We start from the raw sequence: 20000 nt of genomic DNA on the forward strand, positions 1-20000 counted from the left end.
CCTCCCTATGATGAGGTTCTTTACATCAATGACCTGGAACTTCAGACAGTCCAGAAGACATTTCAGTCCCTTTTAAGTATGGTCGCAGGGAGGGTGGTAGCCATAATGTGTGGCAATGCCATGGTGGTGGCCCACATCCAGAAATAAGGGGCCTCAAGTCTCATTGGCTCTGCAACTTGACAAAGGAAATTCTGGGATGGGCCGCAGACAGGGGCTCATCTCTGGTGGAAAGTTTCACCTGAGAAAGAAGAGACGTGATGGTTGACATAAAGCAGGAGGGTCTAGGTGATAGGCATGGAATGGTCCTTACACCTGGTTTTGGCAAGTTGACTGATGTCCATGAAAGGTTGCCTCTCCCAAGACCTCTTTGTGATGAGGCTCAATGCAAAGCTTCCAGTGTTCTGTTCGCCTGTCCCAGACCCAGCAGTATCCATGGAGAACACCTTCCAGCACCTGTGGGACAGTCTGCTGCTACAAATCTTGAATAGACCCCAGGAAGCACAGGGCACAATGCTCACGTTGGTAGCTCAATGTTGGCCAGACAAGCAGTGGTGGCCAGACGACAAATTGTTCCTGGACTTAAGGGAGGTAGAGGTAGAAGAACCGTGCCCCCTCCTGTTCAAGGTAGCCCCACTTCAGAAGGTTCCACAACCAGCTGCAAAACCTCCCCCTTCATGGATGGAGGTTATCCAGCATCTCCTGAGTCAGGAAGACCTTTCCAGAAGGGCAGCAGTGCAGATGACTGGCTCCCTTGGGAATTCGTCAGCAGCCACCTATAAGGCAAATGGGCAATGTTTGGGAGATGATGCCAACAGAGAAACATCAAGCCCTTGAAAGCATCCATCCCTCAAATAGCAAGACTTCCTATTGCACCTCAGGATGGACGAAGACCTCTTGATCCCGGCAGTTGAAGGTTATCGAGCGGCACTGGCCCAAGTGTTTTCGATCAAGGAATTGAACAGGGGTAGCTTTGAAGCAGATATCTATGCTCCTAAAGAACTTCGAGAACTTGTGTTCCCCCCAACCCCTAAGGGTAAGTCCCACTCTGGAGAGTGGGACTTACCCATGGTCTAGGACTTCCTGAAGTGACCCCCTGCTTCTCGAGTCATTCAAGGATGTCCTGGACTGAGATCTAATGATGAAGACAGTCTTTCTCCTAGCCTTGCCTCATCTGAAAGGATTAGTGAGATACATGGCCTATCATATGAAGTATGCCACACTAGAGGGTTTAAGGAGCTAATGTCCCAGCTAGTCTTCTCCTTTATGGCAAAAAGCCTGAACTGTGGTGGGTAGAAAACCCCAGGTTCGAGGAGTTTGTTCCCATCATTCCAAGATCTGGCAACGATAAAGACCTTCTCCTGTGCCCTTTCCGAGCCATGAGGAAGTACCTGGCTAGGAAAGCAAGTGTGCGACTTGTCATCAAGAGCCTCTTTGTATTCACTGGTGGAATGAACCCGGCATCGAGGAATACCGTTGTTGGTTTTTTTTTTTATATATATATATATATATATATATATATATATATATATATATATATATATATATATATATATATATATATATATATATATATATATATATAAAGCTAAGGGACACGATCAGAAGAGCCTACAGGTCAGGAGACTCTCCTCTTTAGCCTACCAAGCCCCACAAAGTCAGGGGGATTGGGACTTCTCTGGTGTTCTCTAAGAATATGGCAAGTACGTCACACTATCTGAGAGACTGTTCTAGAGGTCTCTTGATGCATTCAAGACTGGCTCTGTCATGGCTGCACTACAGCTGATCTAACTATGACTGAAACCCCTTCACTCCATGCTGAATGGTAGTGGTGGTGTGTCCTATTCCCTTTCCTCTCCCCATTAAGTGTTTACTTATGGAGTACCAATCAAAGCATTGGATAGCTGGTAAATGTGATTCAGCCCTACCTTCAACCCTTTTGGATGTATTTCCCCGTTTTTGGATGTTAGTATCTTAATTATCCAAATGGCCTTGTTGGAGCTCCCTACATTTTTGCCTCCTAAATCCCTTGTTCCCACCTCCTAAGGATGAGTCTCCTAAGAAGGAAGTTATGAGTTAGTATATTTCATCGTAACAAATAGCAAGTTATAAGTAATTTGTATTTTTCCTAGCCATACTTACGACGAACTCCGTACAAGTTACTTCCCACCCAGCCATCCCCACAGTGTTCCGTAGGTGGGTGTTGAGTTTTTATTTTGTCTTGGGAACTGTAATGAGGGTCTTTGATGCGTGATGCTTAGGGAAGCTGGAGATGCGTATCGGATTTGTTTTGGTCATGACTGGATTGGTACTCAGATTTCTTAAGAAGGAAGTTCGTTGAAAGTATAGGTAGGAAAAATTAAAATTTCTTAAAATTTGTTGTATTCTAGGGAGGAATGAGTTGAGTAGGCCTCACTGTTCCTTTCTTGAGTTGTATGTTTCATGATCAAATTAAAGTTTTAAGTGTAAGACAGCTTTTTTTTAGTTCAGGGATGTGGAGAAGGCTAGACTGTAATGCCTCTATAGCCTATGGCACTGCTATAGTCTAACGAGTTGATTTTAATAGTCATTATGAGCTTATTAAGATTTCGATGTCATTGGCTTCTTTACTGGGAGCTCAAAAAGCCATTAAGTGGGTAGGCCGGCTAATGCCGTTTTTTTAAGGACATTGACTTTGACATTCAATACCACTTAATAAGGTAACTTAGGACATCTCCAAACTGCATAGGATTTTGGCCTCTGACCTTCGGTTTTGTGACGCCAGGGTAATTTATCCTGAAAATGAGTGTTTTTTCAAATTCTATCTCCTCCCTTGATCATTATTATTAAGACCTGGGATTATTACCCTATAGAGACTTGATGTAGACCTCCAATCAAATGAGAGTTTTTTCTAAAAGTAATTTTTTGCTAGATATGATTTTTTTCATTGTAGTAAGAAAATAAATCTTATGAATTGGAAAAAATAAAGAAAAAAATAATTGGAGAAAAGGTCTCTTATTTTATTTTATAATGTCTCTCCAAGTAAGTTATATACCAAATATCAATGCTATATCTTTCAAACTAAGGGGGAAGATAGAACTTGAAGGTCAATAAGTATAGTTTTGAGATACGGGCGTTCAAAGTTTTCTTTGTATTTTTACAAAGACAATATTAATAAATCATGATTATTATGAATTTTGTTCTTTTTTGGATATTAATACACCAAAACAATATTTTTATAATTTAATTATAAATGGAGATCCCTTTGCTCAATATGTTGCTTCTTTAGGCTCCTGGTCAGGCGAGATGGTCACTCCTTCATCCTTCACTAACTCCGCTGATATCGCCAATATTACCCACTCCTGAACTCTTATTAGAGCCAATTTTAAATATTTAACTTAGCCGGTGAATATATAATAGCTGCAACTCTGCGGCTCGACAGACAACATACTCAAAAAACTCGCGAGCGATCGCTATGCAGGTTGCGGGTGTGCCCACCAGCGCCAACTGTCGGCCAGATACTACTCTTGTATGTAAACAAAACCTTCAATTCTTCTCTGTCGACATTGACGACAAGACATATTTATACTCGCTGTAGAACCTGGAGTTTTCCCATCATATTTGGTGAAGTACTTTTTTTTTGGTTTGAGCTTTCGCAGTACAGGTGTTTTTCCTCAACATAAACTCTTGAACTCTTTATTGAATCGGATTATTTGTTGATGACTTGGATTGTTTTTGGAATTTTCTTTGACTAATTCAAAATGGCTGACCCTTCTCAAGTACCTAGATTTCGAAAGTGTAATGCTAGGGACTGTAATAGGCGTCTTCCAAAGGCTTCTCTCGACCCTCATACTGTTTGTTCCAATTGTCGGGGTAAAACCTGTCAATTGGGAGATCGGTGTGAGGAATGCATGGGCCTTTCGGAATTCGATTGGATCGAATATGATAAGTATACACGCAGACTAGAGAGAGATAGGGTAAGGAGAAGTTCATCTAGGTCCGTAGATTTTTCCTCTCCACATGCCCCTGAACCTAATCCTTCCCCTGTAGTGGTTGTTCCTAACCCCCCTTCTAGCACTCAGGAACCGTCTATGCAAGACATGTTACGTGCTATTCATGCCTTGGGGGAGAGAGTTGAAGCGTTAGCAAGTGACCGTAATCAACTCTTGGCTGACGTGAAGGAACTTAAGTGCCATAGTGCCACGGCGGAAAGTGGGAAAGTGATTAGTGCGCAAAGTGTTGTGAACAGTGTTGCGACCGAGGGTTCGTCTGTTCGTGCCTGTCGTTCACCTAGTCCGGGACCTCTTGCAAGCTCCCAAGTCCAGGGGAGAAGCAATGTCGTACGACTTATGGGTTCGAGAGGCCTTGATCAGCGAACAGACGTTCCCTCTATGGTATCAGGCGTATCTCGTCAAGATCGCCCCTACCATAAGACGAGAGAGCCCATTTTTACCTCGTCTTCCGAAGGCGTTTCACGCAAGAAACCATGGAGCAAGGTTTCTAGGCCTCTGAAACGCAAGTCGGTCCCTTCAGGACAGGTCCAACGTCCTGGATGTAGTCATTGGGACAGTTCGGACCCGTTGCTGTCATCGGATGACTGCTCGCCGCCTAAGCAAGGCAAAGTTGTGCCGTCTCAGACGCTAACCCCGTCTGTTACCGCACCCGTTACCGTAGACCCTAAATGGGTTATACTGCAGGACATGCAGTCTAAGCTTGCGTCCTTTATGGAAGACTGCAACGCAGAGAAGGTTTCCATTGAACCTAGCCTTTTATCTCATGGAGATCCTGGCCTTCAGCCACCCAAGCGTTCTGTTGTGCGTCCTGTTGACGTTGGTGTAGCCATCTCACGTCAACCAGTTGGGGTTGTACCTCACCCGATGCGGTCTCGTGTGGTTTTTCAGCCGCATGTGGACGTTAGGCAACTCGCTGATGCGCCTGGTGACGTTCAGGACGTTCGCCAACCATCAGAGTTGACTTGTTTTGACGCGGTGCGTCAATCTCCGCAACCTAGAGTTGTTTTGACTGCTCAACCCAGGCGGTCTAAGCAGTCTCGGGTGGACGCTGTGCGTCCTCACGCACCTGTTGTTGTTGACAGTTCCCAGACTGTTCAGCAGTTTCAGGATGCTGCGTCCTGCTCCGCCACTTATGCACCAGTGCGGGCGGACGCTGCGTGTCAAGCATTGCCAACCCCTTTGCTTGTTTCTCATCAGTTGTCAGATGAGGAACTTTCGGATGAGGACGTTGCTGACCCTCAGCCTGAGGATCATCCTTCAGATATTGATGAGCCTAGAGCAGTTCCGCCATCTATGGACTTTAAAAAAGTCATGCTCATTTTTAAAGAGTTGTTTCCTGAACACTTTGTCTCTGTGGCTCCTCGTTCGCCGCCGTCTGAGTTTGTTTTAGGCGTACCTGCTGCCATGCCAGCCTTTACAAAACTCGTTCTCTCTCGCTCATCCAAGAGAGCTTTACGGCTGTTAGGCGATTGGTTGGAAACCAAGAGGAGTTTAGGGAAGACGGCCTTTGCCTTCCCCCCATCTAAACTCTCGTCTAGATCGAGCGTCTGGTATGCCACGGGAGAAGTTCTCGGCTTGGGAGTTCCTGCCTCTGCCCAGGGCGACTTCTCAAGTCTTGTAGACTCTCCCCGCCGCCTAGCCATGAGACGCTCGAAGATTAGTGGGTCATCCTCAGATCTGGACCATCTACTTAAGGTCATTTTTAGGGCTTTTGAAGTTTTCAACTTCCTTGACTGGTGTTTGGGAGCCTTGAGTAGGAAAATCTCATCAGCCGATAGAGATGTCTCCTTACTCATTATGTCCTGCATGGATAAGGCCATCCGCGATGGATCCAATGAGCTCTCCTCCTCGTTTACGTCAGGAGTCCTAAAGAAACGAGAGTCGCTGTGCTCTTTTCTGTCAGCAGGAGTGACGCCCTGTCAACGGTCTGAGCTACTATTTGCCCCTTTGTCTAAGTTCTTGTTTCCTGAACTTTTAGTTAAGGAAATAGCGTTGTCTCTAGTGCAGAAGGACACCCATGACTTGGTTGCGTCCTCGGCTCGCAAAGGAACCCCTTCGTCTGCCTTGTCTGCTAGACCTAGGATAGACACTCCAGCGTCCAGGTTTATTCCGCCCTTTCGTGGCAGAGCCCCCAGCAGGGGAAGTACTCGTGCCGAAGGAAAGAGAGGAAAGAGGAAAGGAGCCAAGTCCTCGTGTGGCAGAGTCTGACTGCCCGCAGCTTCAGACAGCAGTAGGTGCCAGACTCAAGAACTTCTGGCAAGCCTGGGAGAAGAGAGGCGCAGATCAACAGTCTGTGAGGTTGCTCAGAGAGGGGTACAAAATCCCATTTGTACGCAAACCTCCTCTAGTGACTTCCCCCATCGATCTCTCCCAGGTACCGAGAGGAAGCAAAGAGACAAGCCCTGAAACTAGAAGTGTCTCTTTTGCTAGAGAAGGGAGCGGTGGTCAAAGTCTCGGACCTTCAATCACCGGGGCGACTTCTCAAGTCTTGTAGACTCTCCCCGCCGCCTAGCCATGAGACGCTCGAAGATTAGTTGGTCATCCTCAGACCTGGACCATCTACTTAAGGTCATTTTTAGGGCTTTTGAAGTTTTCAACTTCCTTGACTGGTGTTTGGGAGCCTTGAGTAGGAAAATCTCATCAGCCGATAGAGATGTCTCCTTACTCATTATGTCCTGCATGGATAAGGCCATCCGCGATGGATCCAATGAGCTCTCCTCCTCGTTTACGTCAGGAGTCCTAAAGAAACGAGAGTCGCTGTGCTCTTTTCTGTCAGCAGGAGTGACGCCCTGTCAACGATCTGAGCTACTCTTTGCCCCTTTGTCTAAGTTCTTGTTTCCTGAACTTTTAGTTAAGGAAATAGCGTTGTCTCTAGTGCAGAAGGACACCCATGACTTGGTTGCGTCCTCGGCTCGCAAAGGAACCCCTTCGTCTGCCTTGTCTGCTAGACCTAGGATAGACACTCCAGCGTCCAGGTTTATTCCGCCCTTTCGTGGCAGAGCCCCCAGCAGGGGAAGTACTCGTGCCGAAGGAAAGAGAGGAAAGAGGAAAGGAGCCAAGTCCTCGCGTGGCAGAGTCTGACTGCCCGCAGCTTCAGACAGCAGTAGGTGCCAGACTCAAGAACTTCTGGCAAGCCTGGGAGAAGAGAGGCGCAGATCAACAGTCTGTGAGGTTGCTCAGAGAGGGGTACAAAATCCCATTTGTACGCAAACCTCCTCCAGTGACTTCCCCCATCGATCTCTCTCCCAGGTACCGAGAGGAAGCAAAGTGACAAGCCCTGCAACTAGTGTCTCTTTTGCTAGAGAAGGGAGCGGTGGTCAAAGTCTCGGACCTTCAATCACCGGGGTTTTACAACCGTCTCTTCCTAGTACCGAAGAAGACAGGAGGTTGGAGACCGGTGCTAGACGTCAGTGCTCTGAATGTCTTTGTCACAAAGACAAAGTTCACCATGGAGACCACGAAGTCAGTCTTAGCAGCGGTCAGAAAGGGAGACTGGATGGTCTCTCTCGACCTAAGAGACGCTTACTTCCACATCCCCATTCACTCAGATTCCCAACCTTTTCTGAGATTTGTGTTCGACAATGTGGTGTACCAGTTTCGGGCCCTGTGCTTTGGCCTAAGTCCTGCTCCTCTCGTGTTTACGAGGCTTATGTGGAATGTGGCAAAATTCCTCCATTTATCGGGTATCCGAGCCTCCCTTTATTTGGACGACTGGCTTCTCAGAGCCTCGTCCAGTCATCGCTGTCTGAAGGATCTCAATTGGACTTTAAATCTTACCAAGGAATTGGGACTTCTGGTCAACTTGGAAAAGTCCCAGCTGATCCCATCCCAAAATATTCTGTATTTAGGGATGGAGATTCGCAGTCCAGTTTTTCGGGCTTTTCCGTCGGCCCCCAGAATAGATCAAGCCCTGCTCATAATCCAAAGGATGTTGAAGAGAGAACGTTGCTCAGTCAGGAATTGGATGAGTCTAGTAGGAACTCTATCATCCCTGGAGCAGTTTGTCTCGCTAGGAAGGCTACACCTCCGACCTCTACAATTCCATCTAGCTTTTCACTGGAAAAAAGACGAGACGCTAGAGGCGGTCTCGATCCCGATTTCCGAAACAGTAAAGACTTGCCTGAATTGGTGGAAAGACAATATCGGTCTACGAGAGGGACTTCCACTAGCAGTTCAGAAACCAAACCACATTCTCTTCTCAGACGCATCGGATATGGGTTGAGGAACTCTATCATCCCTGGAGCAGTTTGTCTCGCTAGGAAGGCTACACCTCCGACCTCTACAATTCCATCTAGCTTTTCACTGGAAAAAGGACGAGACGCTAGAGGCGGTCTCGATCCCGATTTCCGAAACAGTAAAGACTTGCCTGAATTGGTGGAAAGACAATATCGGTCTACGAGAGGTTTCACTAGCAGTTCAGAAACCAAACCACATTCTCTTCTCAGACGCATCGGATATGGGTTGGGGTGCGACACTGGACGGTCGGGAATGCTCAGGTCTGTGGACCTCAAGTCAGAGGAGCATGCATATCAACGGCAAGGAGCTTTTGGCAGTTCACCTGGCCTTGATGAGCTTCGAGAGTCTCCTTCGAGACAAAGTGGTGGAGGTCAACTCGGACAACACCACAGCCTTGGCGTACATTTCCAAACAAGGAGGTACCCACTCACTGACACTGTACGAGATCGCAAGGGTCCTGCTCATCTGGTCAAGAGATCGAGGCATCTCCCTGGTAACGAGGTTTATCCAGGGCGACTTGAACGTTCTAGCAGATTGTCTCAGTCGGAAAGGTCAGGTAATTCCAACCGAATGGACCCTCCACAAGGATGTGTGCAAGAGACTTTGGGCGACTTGGGGTCAACCCACCATAGACCTCTTTGCAACCTCGATGACCAAGAGGCTTCCAATCTATTGCTCTCCAGTCCCAGACCCAGCAGCAATACATATAGATGCCTTTCTCCTAGATTGGTCTCACCTAGACCTATACGCATTCCCACCATTCAAGATTGTCAACAAGGTACTGCAGAAATTCGCCTCTCACGAAGGGACAAGGTTGACGTTAGTTGCTCCCCTCTGGCCCGCGAGAGAATGGTTCACCGAGGTACTTCGATGGCTGGTAGACTTTCCAAGAAGTCTTCCTCTAAGAGTAGACCTATTACGTCAGCCACACGTAAAGAAGGTACACCAAAGCCTCCACGCTCTTCGTCTGACTGCCTTCAGACTATCGAAAGACTCTCGAGAGCTAGAGGCTTTTCGAAGGAGGCAGCCAGTGCGATTGCAAGAGCGAGGAGAGCTTCTACCATTAGAGTTTACCAATCGAAGTGGGAAATCTTCCGAGACTGGTGCAAGTCAGTATCTGTATCCTCGTCCAGTACCTCTGTAGCCCAAATCGCTGATTTTCTCTTATACCTGAGAAGAGTTCGCTCCCTTTCAGCTCCCACAATCAAGGGCTACAGGAGCATGTTGGCTTCGGTCTTCCGGCATAGAGGCTTAGATCTTTCCAACAATAAAGATCTACAAGATCTCCTTAAGTCTTTTGAGACCTCTAAGGAACGTCGTTTGGCTACACCTGGATGGAATTTAGACGTGGTCCTAAAATTCCTCATGTCAGACAGGTTTGAGCCTTTGCATTCAGCCTCCCTGAAGGATCTCACTCTTAAGACTCTTTTCCTGGTGTGCTTGGCCTCGGCTAAAAGAGTCAGTGAGCTTCATGCCTTCAGCAAGAACATCGGTTTTTCGACAGAAAAAGCCACTTATTCTCTTCAACTTGGTTTCCTAGCCAAGAATGAACTGCCTTCTCGTCCTTGGCCTAAATCTTTTGATATTCCTAGCTTATCAGAGATCGTAGGCAATGAATTAGAGAGAGTATTATGCCCCGTTAGAGCTCTTAAGTTCTATTTAGCTCGTACTAAGCCTTTACGAGGTAAATCTGAAGCGTTATGGTGTTCGGTTAAGAAACCATCCTTACCTATGTCAAAGAATGCTTTGTCATATTTTATCAGATTGTTAATACGAGAAGCTCATTCACACTTGAGTGAGGAAGACCGATCTTTGCTTAAGGTTAAGACGCACGAGATTAGAGCTATAGCAACTTCCGTGGCCTTCAAGCAAAATAGATCTCTGCAAAGTATCATGGACGCGACCTTTTGGAGAAGCAAGTCAGTGTTCGCGTCATTTTACTTGAAAGATGTCCAGACTCTTTACGAGAACTGCTACACACTGGGTCCATTCGTAGCAGCGAGTGCAGTAGTGGGTGAGGGCTCAACCACTACACTTCCCTAATTCCATATCCTTTTAATCTGTCTCTTGAAATGTTTTTAATATTGTTTTTATGGGTTGTTCGGAAGGCTAAGAAGCCTTTCGCATCCTGGTTGATTTGGCGGGTGGTCAAAGTCATTTCTTGAGAGCGCCCAGATTAGGGGTTTGATGAGGTCCTGTTGTATGGGTTGCAGCCCTTGATACTTCAGCTCCTGGGAGTCTGTCAGCATCCTAAGAGGATCGCTGGGCTCCGTAAGGAAGACAGACTTACAAGGCAGAGTAATCGTCTAAGTCAACTTCCTTACCAGGTACCTATTTATTTTGGTTTTGTTATATTGATAACTGTCAAAATGAAAAAACTCTTAGCTTATACGCTGTAAACATAATTAACTCTGGTCTCTACCCACCTCCTTGGGTGTGAATCAGCTATTATATATTCACCGGCTAAGTTAAATATTTAAAAATGATATTTTAATTATAAAATAAATTTTTGAATATACTTACCCGGTGAATATATAAATTAAATGACCCTCCCTTCCTCCCCAATAGAGACGCAGCGGGACGAGAAGAATTGAAGGTTTTGTTTACATACAAGAGTGGTATCTGGCCGACAGTTGGCGCTGGTGGGCACACCCGCAACCTGCATAGCGATCGCTCGCGAGTTTTTTGAGTATGTTGTCTGTCGAGCCGCAGAGTTGCAGCTATTATATATTCACCGGGTAAGTATATTCAAAAATTTATTTTATAATTAAAATATAATTTTTCTTCTTCCTTATGTTAGCGAGATGTTGAAATTGTCTTTTCCTCTTTGGCATGATAAAATTCTTGCCGAAACCAAGAAAAACAGTTTTGACTTGTGTTCTTTGGTGATTTTTTGTGATGAAGAAGTTTTGGGGTCAAATGGTATTTTCACAACATAGGAAATTCATGAATTCCAAACACGTGGATAACAAGTTACTGTAACTGTTTTTTTTACAGATCGGCAGTAGATAGTGGTCCCTCCAGGTTTACTAACCAGTTCCTTACCTGCGTCTGCTGAAGAAACACCTCAATAAGAGTTCAAATCCTTCTTCCCTGGGGGAATGATCTATGAGTATCCTGGGACTTAGGTTCTTGGCTGAGATGGTCCACTTCCTCAGTCCATTGTCACACGCACCTAATACTAACCTAAGGAGGGTATGATGTATCACAAGGATCATTCTCTGAAGACAGTCTATTCTCTGCATTGGCAAGAGAGTAGGAGAGTTTTAGGCTCCTCATGATGTCAAACTTTTGAGGGAGGGGGTTTCTGTTATCTTCATTATCTCATAGACTTTGTGATGAAGACCCAATACCAGTTAGTCTTTAACACCATTTTGGGAACTTCTTGATCTTATCTCTTCTTGGCAGTTGACATAAAGTTACTTGATGTCATATCAGGACACCAGAGTGCTCCTTGAGAAGGACTTGACATCTTGCATGGAAGTGTAACAACCTTGTCATTATCTCCATCAGGAATAAGAAGGAAGTGTACAAATTCTGTTCCTTCTGGCTTTGGGAGCCTGTTTGCTTGCAGATGCAATTTTGGTAAGTGCTTGCATTACCTGTGCCATCTCAAGTACAGTAAGAATTTCCAAGCCTAGCCATATCAGTAGCCTTACTGGTTTATCTGTCCATATATTTGGAGTTGAAGGTAAATTACCCCATTTTCCTCTTTAACCTACGGTCCTGAGGTGACTGCTCTATAGTTATGTAGTACTGTACTCTAAACTCTCTCACCAGACTTAGTATGCTTTGCGTCTAAGGCAGTATGTTTGGCAAAAGTCTTGAGGGGAGGTAGATTGACTGGCTCTTCTTGAGGAGAGGTAGCAGCTGCCACTGTTATGCTCTGGTTGGATGTCTGATGCAAGGGAATTACATGATGGAGCCACTTTCTTGCAGACTATCAGCCAAGAAGCAACTCCTCCATCCTCCTGGTTAGGGTGGAGAATTTCTGTTATTGTTCCTGGTTTGACACTGCTGACACCATCTCCGCCTTAGGGAGATACGTTTTCTGGGTCCTAGGAATAACTTCTATTTAAACCAATTCAGGCTGAGTCCCTAACAGCTTCTATATCCCTATGATTAGCTGTTAGTAGGTTGTTGGAGTCGCCTTTCTCTCATACAGGACCAGCAGGGTGTACATGTCCAGGAAGAAAACAACCTTCCAGTTTGGTTTTTAAGTCTTCTCTCCCACTAGTGAGTGTCTCCCTATTTGAAAGGACAAAATTTTTGTATACATATAGGAACAAACAATAAATTTAAAAAGGGATTTGTTTTTTCCTAGCTATAAAGACTCTAGACCTATGAATTAAATTTTCGACCTCAACCACCTCTCTCAATCTGAGTCAAAGGGCAAAAGTGGCTATTCTGTGCCAGGAGGGAACCCTGGCTTCCCCCCTTTGATCCTATTCTGAAATGACCATTCCAGCATCTCTGGAGACATATCCCTATTTCAAAGGCCTCAGATTAGTACTTCTAGGACGAATACTAATTACACTTAAAAAACTTTTATATTTTGATTTGATAGCGTTGATTTTCTTTTTCGATATGTGTTTGTCCTTGCTTTCCATGTTGGAATTTCTATTTACATCAAATTTCCATGCTTCTATTTGTTATTATAATGGTTTTAATATGCTTTAGTATTGATTCTTGTTTTATTTTGTTTTTGCAGTGGTTGTACATGTTTTGACTTGTACTAAATTGCCATGTTTCAAATTACTTTTATATTGGTTTTCCATGCTTTGATTGGCTTTGTCTTGATATTTTTTGTTTGGCTTGACTTGGTATGTCTTCTCTTTTTTGTTTTGCTTATGTATTGGAACTGTATTGTGTTTAGATTAACTTCTCTATTATTTTTCCATATTGAAACTACTTTTTTTTTTTTTAATGTATCAATAGTACTTTATTCCTATTTCAGGTGGGGATTCTGGCTTGATAGTGAAGACTGAAGGAAGCAAGGCTGAAGGTACTCTCAATCATACTGCAACATCAAGATTTAAACAACACGTAAACAATGTGTCTGTTATTCAGTGTGGTCCAGCTTTAGTTAATGCAAGTCAAGTTCACATCAAAACTGAGCCGGGAGGTCAGCCTCCAGAATCATCAAAGTCAGGGGACCAGCCTGCTGGTCAACCAAGACTAATCCAACCGGTCACTTTACCTTCTAGTCTTTCTGAAAGCCCTACTGAGGCATCACGGATAAATGAAGTTCCTGTGACCCCTAGACCATTAAGGGAACAAAACAGTGATAAAGGGAAGGAAATTGACATTACAAATGATGGTAACAGTTGTCGGGAGTCATCAAGAGAAATAGAGAAGCTTCCCTATAATCATACAGAGCATAGTAAGTATTTTATTATTATTGAAGTCCATCGGTATCTTATTACTAAATTATCTAAGTGATGCAGTGTGGCTGTCAATTGTTTTAAAGGGAAATGGGATTGACAAGGATTTTTAGACTTGGGTTAGGGAAAAATGAATATTAGTTACCAAATAGATTGGTAATACTGTACAAATAATTAAAGTGTAAATTTTAAAGCATTCATAAGTGTACAGTAAACTTATTATTGAATGCAAATCAGTTTTGACAATTTAATTTTTTGTATTTTTTCAAGGGTGTTCTCAATTTTGAAAAACATACATTATTTACATAAAGTCCTTAGCTCCTGGTTCTTGATAAACTGGCTCTCTTATTGAAACATCTTGGTTTCATAGTCATGCATGGTTAAACTTGTTTACACCATAGTTACACAATGTGTCATTTGGTTAAAGGTCCCCACATTCAAAATTTCTAGTCTTAGTACTTTTGTGAACCATCCTTAACCAACCTGTCTTTTCCAAATATTTTATCAACAACTTATTCAAATCAGAAACCTTTTTCATACAGGGGTTATGTGTATGCACATTATTTTTACCTTAGTATCATTATTTTCTTCTTGTAGAAGTCTGAAATCACCTCGCAACACACCCTGTCATTTATTCACCTGTTCTTCCATTTATACATATTTGGTCATCTTTATTTATTATTTGAATTTCAACCATCTCTGAATATGTTATGCTAACTATTTAAAGCTGCTTTCATGTTTCTTTTGATGGCATTCACCACATGCAATTTACTTTGATAAAGAAATGATACTACAGTAAATGGTTTTGCATGTTATTACTCCCTGCTACCCTTGTTGGACTAACAAAATATAGTACAGACAATCTGCTGGATTCAACCACTTACCATAAATCATCTGGACCACAGGCATGTTCTTATTCCTCAAGGAAGTACAACTTATCAATTACACTTCTGGAATAGCAAATACAGTGAAGAACATCAAAACTCCTGTAGATGGTGATTTTGTTTCTATTTTAAAGAGTCTTACCTTCGAATCATCTATCTATCTATCTACCATGGCACTTCCCTCAATTTTGGTAGGTAGCCAACATCAAAAGAACAAAAGAGGGATTTTTTCTCTTATTCCTCCTTGCTTAACAAGGGACTCGGTCGAGTTTGGTCAGTATCGCTTGTGTGTCACAGCCCACCCTTCCCCATCTTCCACCACAAATGAAGTTTCATATGCTGTTTCTCCAACTGCATCTACCTTAGTGGTCAGCATAAGGTGATCCGAGGTAGTAGCAGGGCCTATTAGAACTGTGTCACAATTGCTCACCATTTATTTCTATCCCTAGCACGCTCTTTTGCCTCTCATCTATCCTCCTGTTACCTAGGGCTTTCTTCACTCCATCCATTCATCCAAACATTGGCCTTCCTCATGCACTTCTCCTATCAATGTAAGTTTATGTTCAAGAATATTTGCAATTTTTATAGGTTTTTTTTTACCAATTTACAATAACAGGCAAAATAAATGATTTGACAGTTAAATTTATACAAGGTATGTAATAACATTTTTCCATATTTAAATATAAGAATATGTAATAAAGATTTCCATATTTAAATATATAAAAATATTCAATAAAAATTTCCATATCTAAATTCTGTATCGTATTTCCCGTGTTGTAAGGTGCACCCATAAATAAGCAAATCAGTTTTTGTGTAAAAAAAAAAAAAAATACAAACTATTCAAGCAGCAATTCCTAGTAAGTGTGTGATTGTTGTTTGACAGTAAATTTTCATATTTTGGTTGCATTATGAAATGTTCAAGTTAATATTAATTAGATGCATGGAAGTTATTCCAATTTTATTACATTTTCATATAAGAAACCTCTAAGCCTGTTGTAGTTGCCACCACAACTACACGTCTAGTGTTTGGTGTTTCAAGTGTTGTTTACATGAACGCAGTGCTACCAAATGTTCTTGATCAAGGTTTGGTAAAGAAGTAAAATTCCAGTAATATTTCTCAAATTCCTCATATAGCCTACACATTTTCACGCAAAATTAATTATTGATCAAAGAAGTCTAGAAATTCCTCTAGGTGGAATACTTTTGCTTATGTATGGGACTCTAGGTCCAGTTACTTTTCTGCTAACTAGGTAACACTGCTCAACTAACAGCGAGATGTTTTTACCAAGGTCATATTCAACAACTGTCAGTCTGTCTATTATTTTGGAACTCGTGCAACAAAACTGTTATCAAAATATTGATTTATCACAAAATAGTAACAAAATATGAGAAAAATAAATATTGCATTAACAACTAATATGGCACAGTGTCGTCTGCTAGGAGACCACTAGTTGGCCTTGTTTGCTTGTAGAAGGGTGTTGGCAAGTCATTAGCTGATTACAAAAACAAACAAATAACTTGCAACAGAACTTCATTAAACGAAGTGTAATATAAAAATAAATTTATTTATTACATATGAATAATAGCTATAGGTTTATGTTTTATGTGTGGCTAGTGTGAGTGCTTATATGTCATTTGTGGGTGTTTTAGGGTTCTCATACTCCCCTATACATTGTGTGTTTGAGGGTTGTCAAATCCCTATACAACCTTTTCTTTGTGTTAAAGTGCAGGGTGATTTTTCGGGGCCTTTTTCTGTAAAAGATCTGCGTCTTATGACACGGGGAATACGGTAGATAAAATATGTAATAGGAATTTTCAATATTTAACTTAGCCGGTGATTATATAAGCTGCAACTCTGTTGCTCGACAGAAAACTCTACGTTAAAAATCCGCCAGCGATCGCTATGCAGGTAGGGGGTGTACTTCAACAGCGCCATCTGTCGTGCAGGTACTCAGTACTCAATGTAAACAAAGAACTCAATTTTCTCTGTCGGGCTACCGGCAAGACCTACTAATTCGCTGTTGTTAACTGGATTTGTTTTCACAACTATTGGTGAAGTACACTATTCTAGTTTTGAGCTTTCGCTATGCAGGTGTTTTATCTTCATCTCAAAACTTGAACTCGTTTTGGATAGATTTAATTATGGTGACAAAGAGAGTATGGACTTTCTTTCACTTTTAAATGGCCGACCCTTCCCTTAGACGGAAGTGTGTTTAGGCTTTTAGTAATTATCTTATCACGTTATAGATTTTCCTCTATATATTTTATATCTCTCCGCCTTTATTAGGCCTCTTCGATTAACTTTCCATTTTTTATAAACATATAAAATAAATTTTAATGCTTTGTTTATATAGACCTTTCCTTAAAGTAGGCGGTCCTAACTTGGAAACCGAAGTTAATCAACATTGAGCCCTTTATATCGTCTTTAGCTTTTAAAGGATTTAAAACTTTTTAAATGTAATATTTTATGAAAGATTTTCTTTGATAGTCTTCGTACTGTTTTCAAAGATGAACTAACGTTTAGTTTTTTATGCTACGCAGTTGTTGACGTTCAGGACGTTCAACTTGCGCTCTATCGTTACGATAGAGAGAGAGTGTATCACGGTTTCACTTTGCAGTAAGAGTAAATCGATTCTGACGTTTTGTTCATTCTTTCTTAGCTTAAATGTTTTAAATTCTAATTTAAAGGAACTTTTTATTTGAAAAACCTTTCAGTTTTTTCCTTTAGTCAAATAACATGTTTTTTTGACGATATATAATTGGGCTCTTCTCTTAGGTGCGAAATCAAGAGAGAAAGAGAGAGAGAGATAGAGACGGAGGGAGAGAGAGGAGAGAAAACGTTCCGTTCAAGCGGGTAACGTTGTTCTCGTGTTACTCTCGTCCCTAGTCTCGGTAAGGGGAGGAAGGATAAAACGTTTTTAGGTTTTTATTCTCGTCCCCAGGCTATGTGCGGTGAGAGATTGAAAACGTAGTTATATGAACTAGTGTTTAGTCTCTTTCCCAGCCACTGATTTTTCTTTTTATCTTAAAATATGTTTTCTGTTTTTTGCTGGTATTATGAGCTTGCATTATACGACTAATTTCGCAATTACTACCTTTTAATGAAGGGTAGAATTGCGTGTTTCAGGTAGAAATAAGTGCAAAACAGAAAATCGAAGTGATAAAGTGATATGCGCAAAGTGTTACAGTGTTGCGTCCGAGGCGCAAAATGTTACAGTGTTGCGTCCGAGGGTTCGTCTGTTCGTGCCTGTCGTTCACCTAGTCCGGGACCTCTTGCAAGCTCCCAAGCCCAGGGGAGAAGTAATGTCAAAAGACTTATGGGTTCGAGAGGCCTTGACCAACGAACAGACGTTTTCCCTCTATGGTATCGGGTGTTTCTTACCAAGATCTCCCCTACCATAAGACGAGAGAGACGTTTCTCCTCGCCATCCGTAGGCTTTTCGCATAAGAAACCTGTCACAAGGTTTCGAAGCCCTTAAGCGAAAGTCAGTCCTTTCAGGACAGGTCCAGCGTCCTGGTTACAGCCATTAGGACAGCTCTGACCCTATGCAGTCATCGGATAACTGCTCGCCGCCTAACAAAAGCGTAACACAGACTCCGAAAGTCTTTTTTTTGTAGGCAAAGTGTTGCGGTCACAGACGTTACCCTCGTCTATTACCACAACCATTTCCGTTGATCCTTAAGGGGTTGTATGGCAAAACATGCAGTATATGCTTGCCTCCCTTATGGAAGACTATTCTGTCGATTAGTCCGTTGAGTCTAGCCGTTTATCTCATCGATATCCTGGCTTTCAGCCAACCTAACGTTCCTTTGTGCTCACTGTTGACGTTGGCGTAACTTAGTCACGTCAGTCAGGTTGTTTAGAACCACACTCGATGCGGTCTCGTGTGGTTTTTCAGCCGCATTTGGACGTTAGGCCACTGGCTGATGCTCCTGTTGACGTTCTAGACGTTCACTAACAATCGGAGTTGACTTGTTTTGACGCTGTGCGTCAACCTCCGCATTCTAGAGTTGTTTTGACTGCTCAGTCTAGGCAGTCAAAGCAGTCTCGAGTGGACGCTGTACGTCCTCACGCACCTGTTGTGGTTGACAGTTCAGTTGTTGACAGTTCAGTTGTTGACAGTTCACAGACTGTCAAGCAGTTACATGACGTTGCGTTCTGGTCCGCTACTAATGCACCAGTGAGAGACTCAGCTTTTATCGGACAAGGTTCCTGTAGATGAGGAAGTTGCTGTTCTCCCTCCTACTGATATTCCCTTGAGGACTCTGTCAGATGGAGAGGAGCCTTAAGCTGCTTAGCCTCCTATGGACTTTAATTAAATCATGATGATTTTTTTAAGGATCTTCGTCCGGATCTTGTAACTGCTGCTCCTCGTTCGCCTAAACGTCAGAACTTACACTAGGCCTAGCTACTTCGAAGCCGTTGTTTTTAAGCTAGTGCTCTCTCGCTCTCCTAGAGAGCGTTACGTTGGCTAGGCGACTGGTTTTTCACCAGGAGGAGTTTGGGGGATACAGCCTTTGCTTTCCCTTCTTTTAAACTGGTTTATAGAGCGAGAGTCTGATATGACACGAGAGAAGTTCTCGGCTTGGGAGTTCATGCCTCTGCCCAGATAGACTTCTCAATTTTGGTAGACTCTCCCTGGCGCCTAGCCAGGAGACGCTCCAAGTTGTTTACAGGTCAACTTCTCAGCTGTTGTCGAGCCTTTGAAGTTTTGCTGTACTATTATGTCACGCATAACAAGGCTTTCAGGGATGGTAAACGGTTCCGCCTCAGTCGCTAACCCCGTCTGTTGCCACACCTGCTCCCGTAGACCCTAAATGGGCTTTGCTGCAAGACATGCAGTCCAAGCTGGCGTCCTTGATAGAGGACTTAAATGCGGAGAAGAACCTTCTGGCCAACAACCTTCCAACCGGTCGGTTGTGCGCCCTGTTGACGCTGAGGTAACCTACTCGCGTCTGCCAGTTGAGGTGGTTCCTCCACCGATGCGACCCAGTGTGGGTTGCCAGCCGCACGTTGACGTTAAGCGACGCTCGGAGGTGGTTGTTGACGTTCAGGACGTTCAACAACCAGCAGAGGTGACTTGTTGTGACGCAGTGCGTCAACCTCAGCAACCCGGTAGGGTGTTGACTGCACAACCCAGACGGTCTAGACAGTTTCGGGTTGACGCTGTGCTTCCTCACGCACCCATGGTTGTTGACAGTTCACAGACTGTGCAGCAGTTCCATGATATTGCGTCCGGCTCCGTCACGCATCCACCAGTGCGACCGGATTCAGCGAGTCAGACGTTGCCCACTCCGTTGCCGTTTCCTCATCAGTTTCGGATGAGGAACCCTCTGATGAGGACGTTGCTGAACAAGACGATCAGCCCCCAGCCCTGCTATCCATCCAGAAGATGCTGAAGAAGGAACGCTGCTCAGTCAGGCTGTGGATGAGTCTGGTAGGGACGCTGTCATCCGTGGATCAATTTGTGTCACTAGGAAGACTACACCTCCGTCCTCTTCTATAC

At 43.4% G+C, this 20000-nt stretch overlaps 1 protein-coding gene across 3 annotated transcripts in view; it reads left to right on the forward strand.

Annotated features, from left to right (window-relative positions):
- Nucleotides 1-20000, forward strand: part of Nipped-B (Nipped-B cohesin loading factor) — a 625968-nt gene that overhangs the window by 123089 nt on the left and 482879 nt on the right. For all 3 annotated transcript variants that reach the window (XM_068373859.1, XM_068373861.1, XM_068373860.1), the window contains exon 5: nt 13183-13608. In XM_068373859.1, the coding sequence (XP_068229960.1) occupies nt 13183-13608 (426 nt within the window). The remainder of the gene's footprint in view (nt 1-13182; nt 13609-20000) is intronic.

The sequence above is a fragment of the Palaemon carinicauda genome, chromosome 5 (assembly GCF_036898095.1).
Source record: "Palaemon carinicauda isolate YSFRI2023 chromosome 5, ASM3689809v2, whole genome shotgun sequence".
Taxonomy (NCBI): Eukaryota; Metazoa; Arthropoda; class Malacostraca; order Decapoda; family Palaemonidae; genus Palaemon; species Palaemon carinicauda.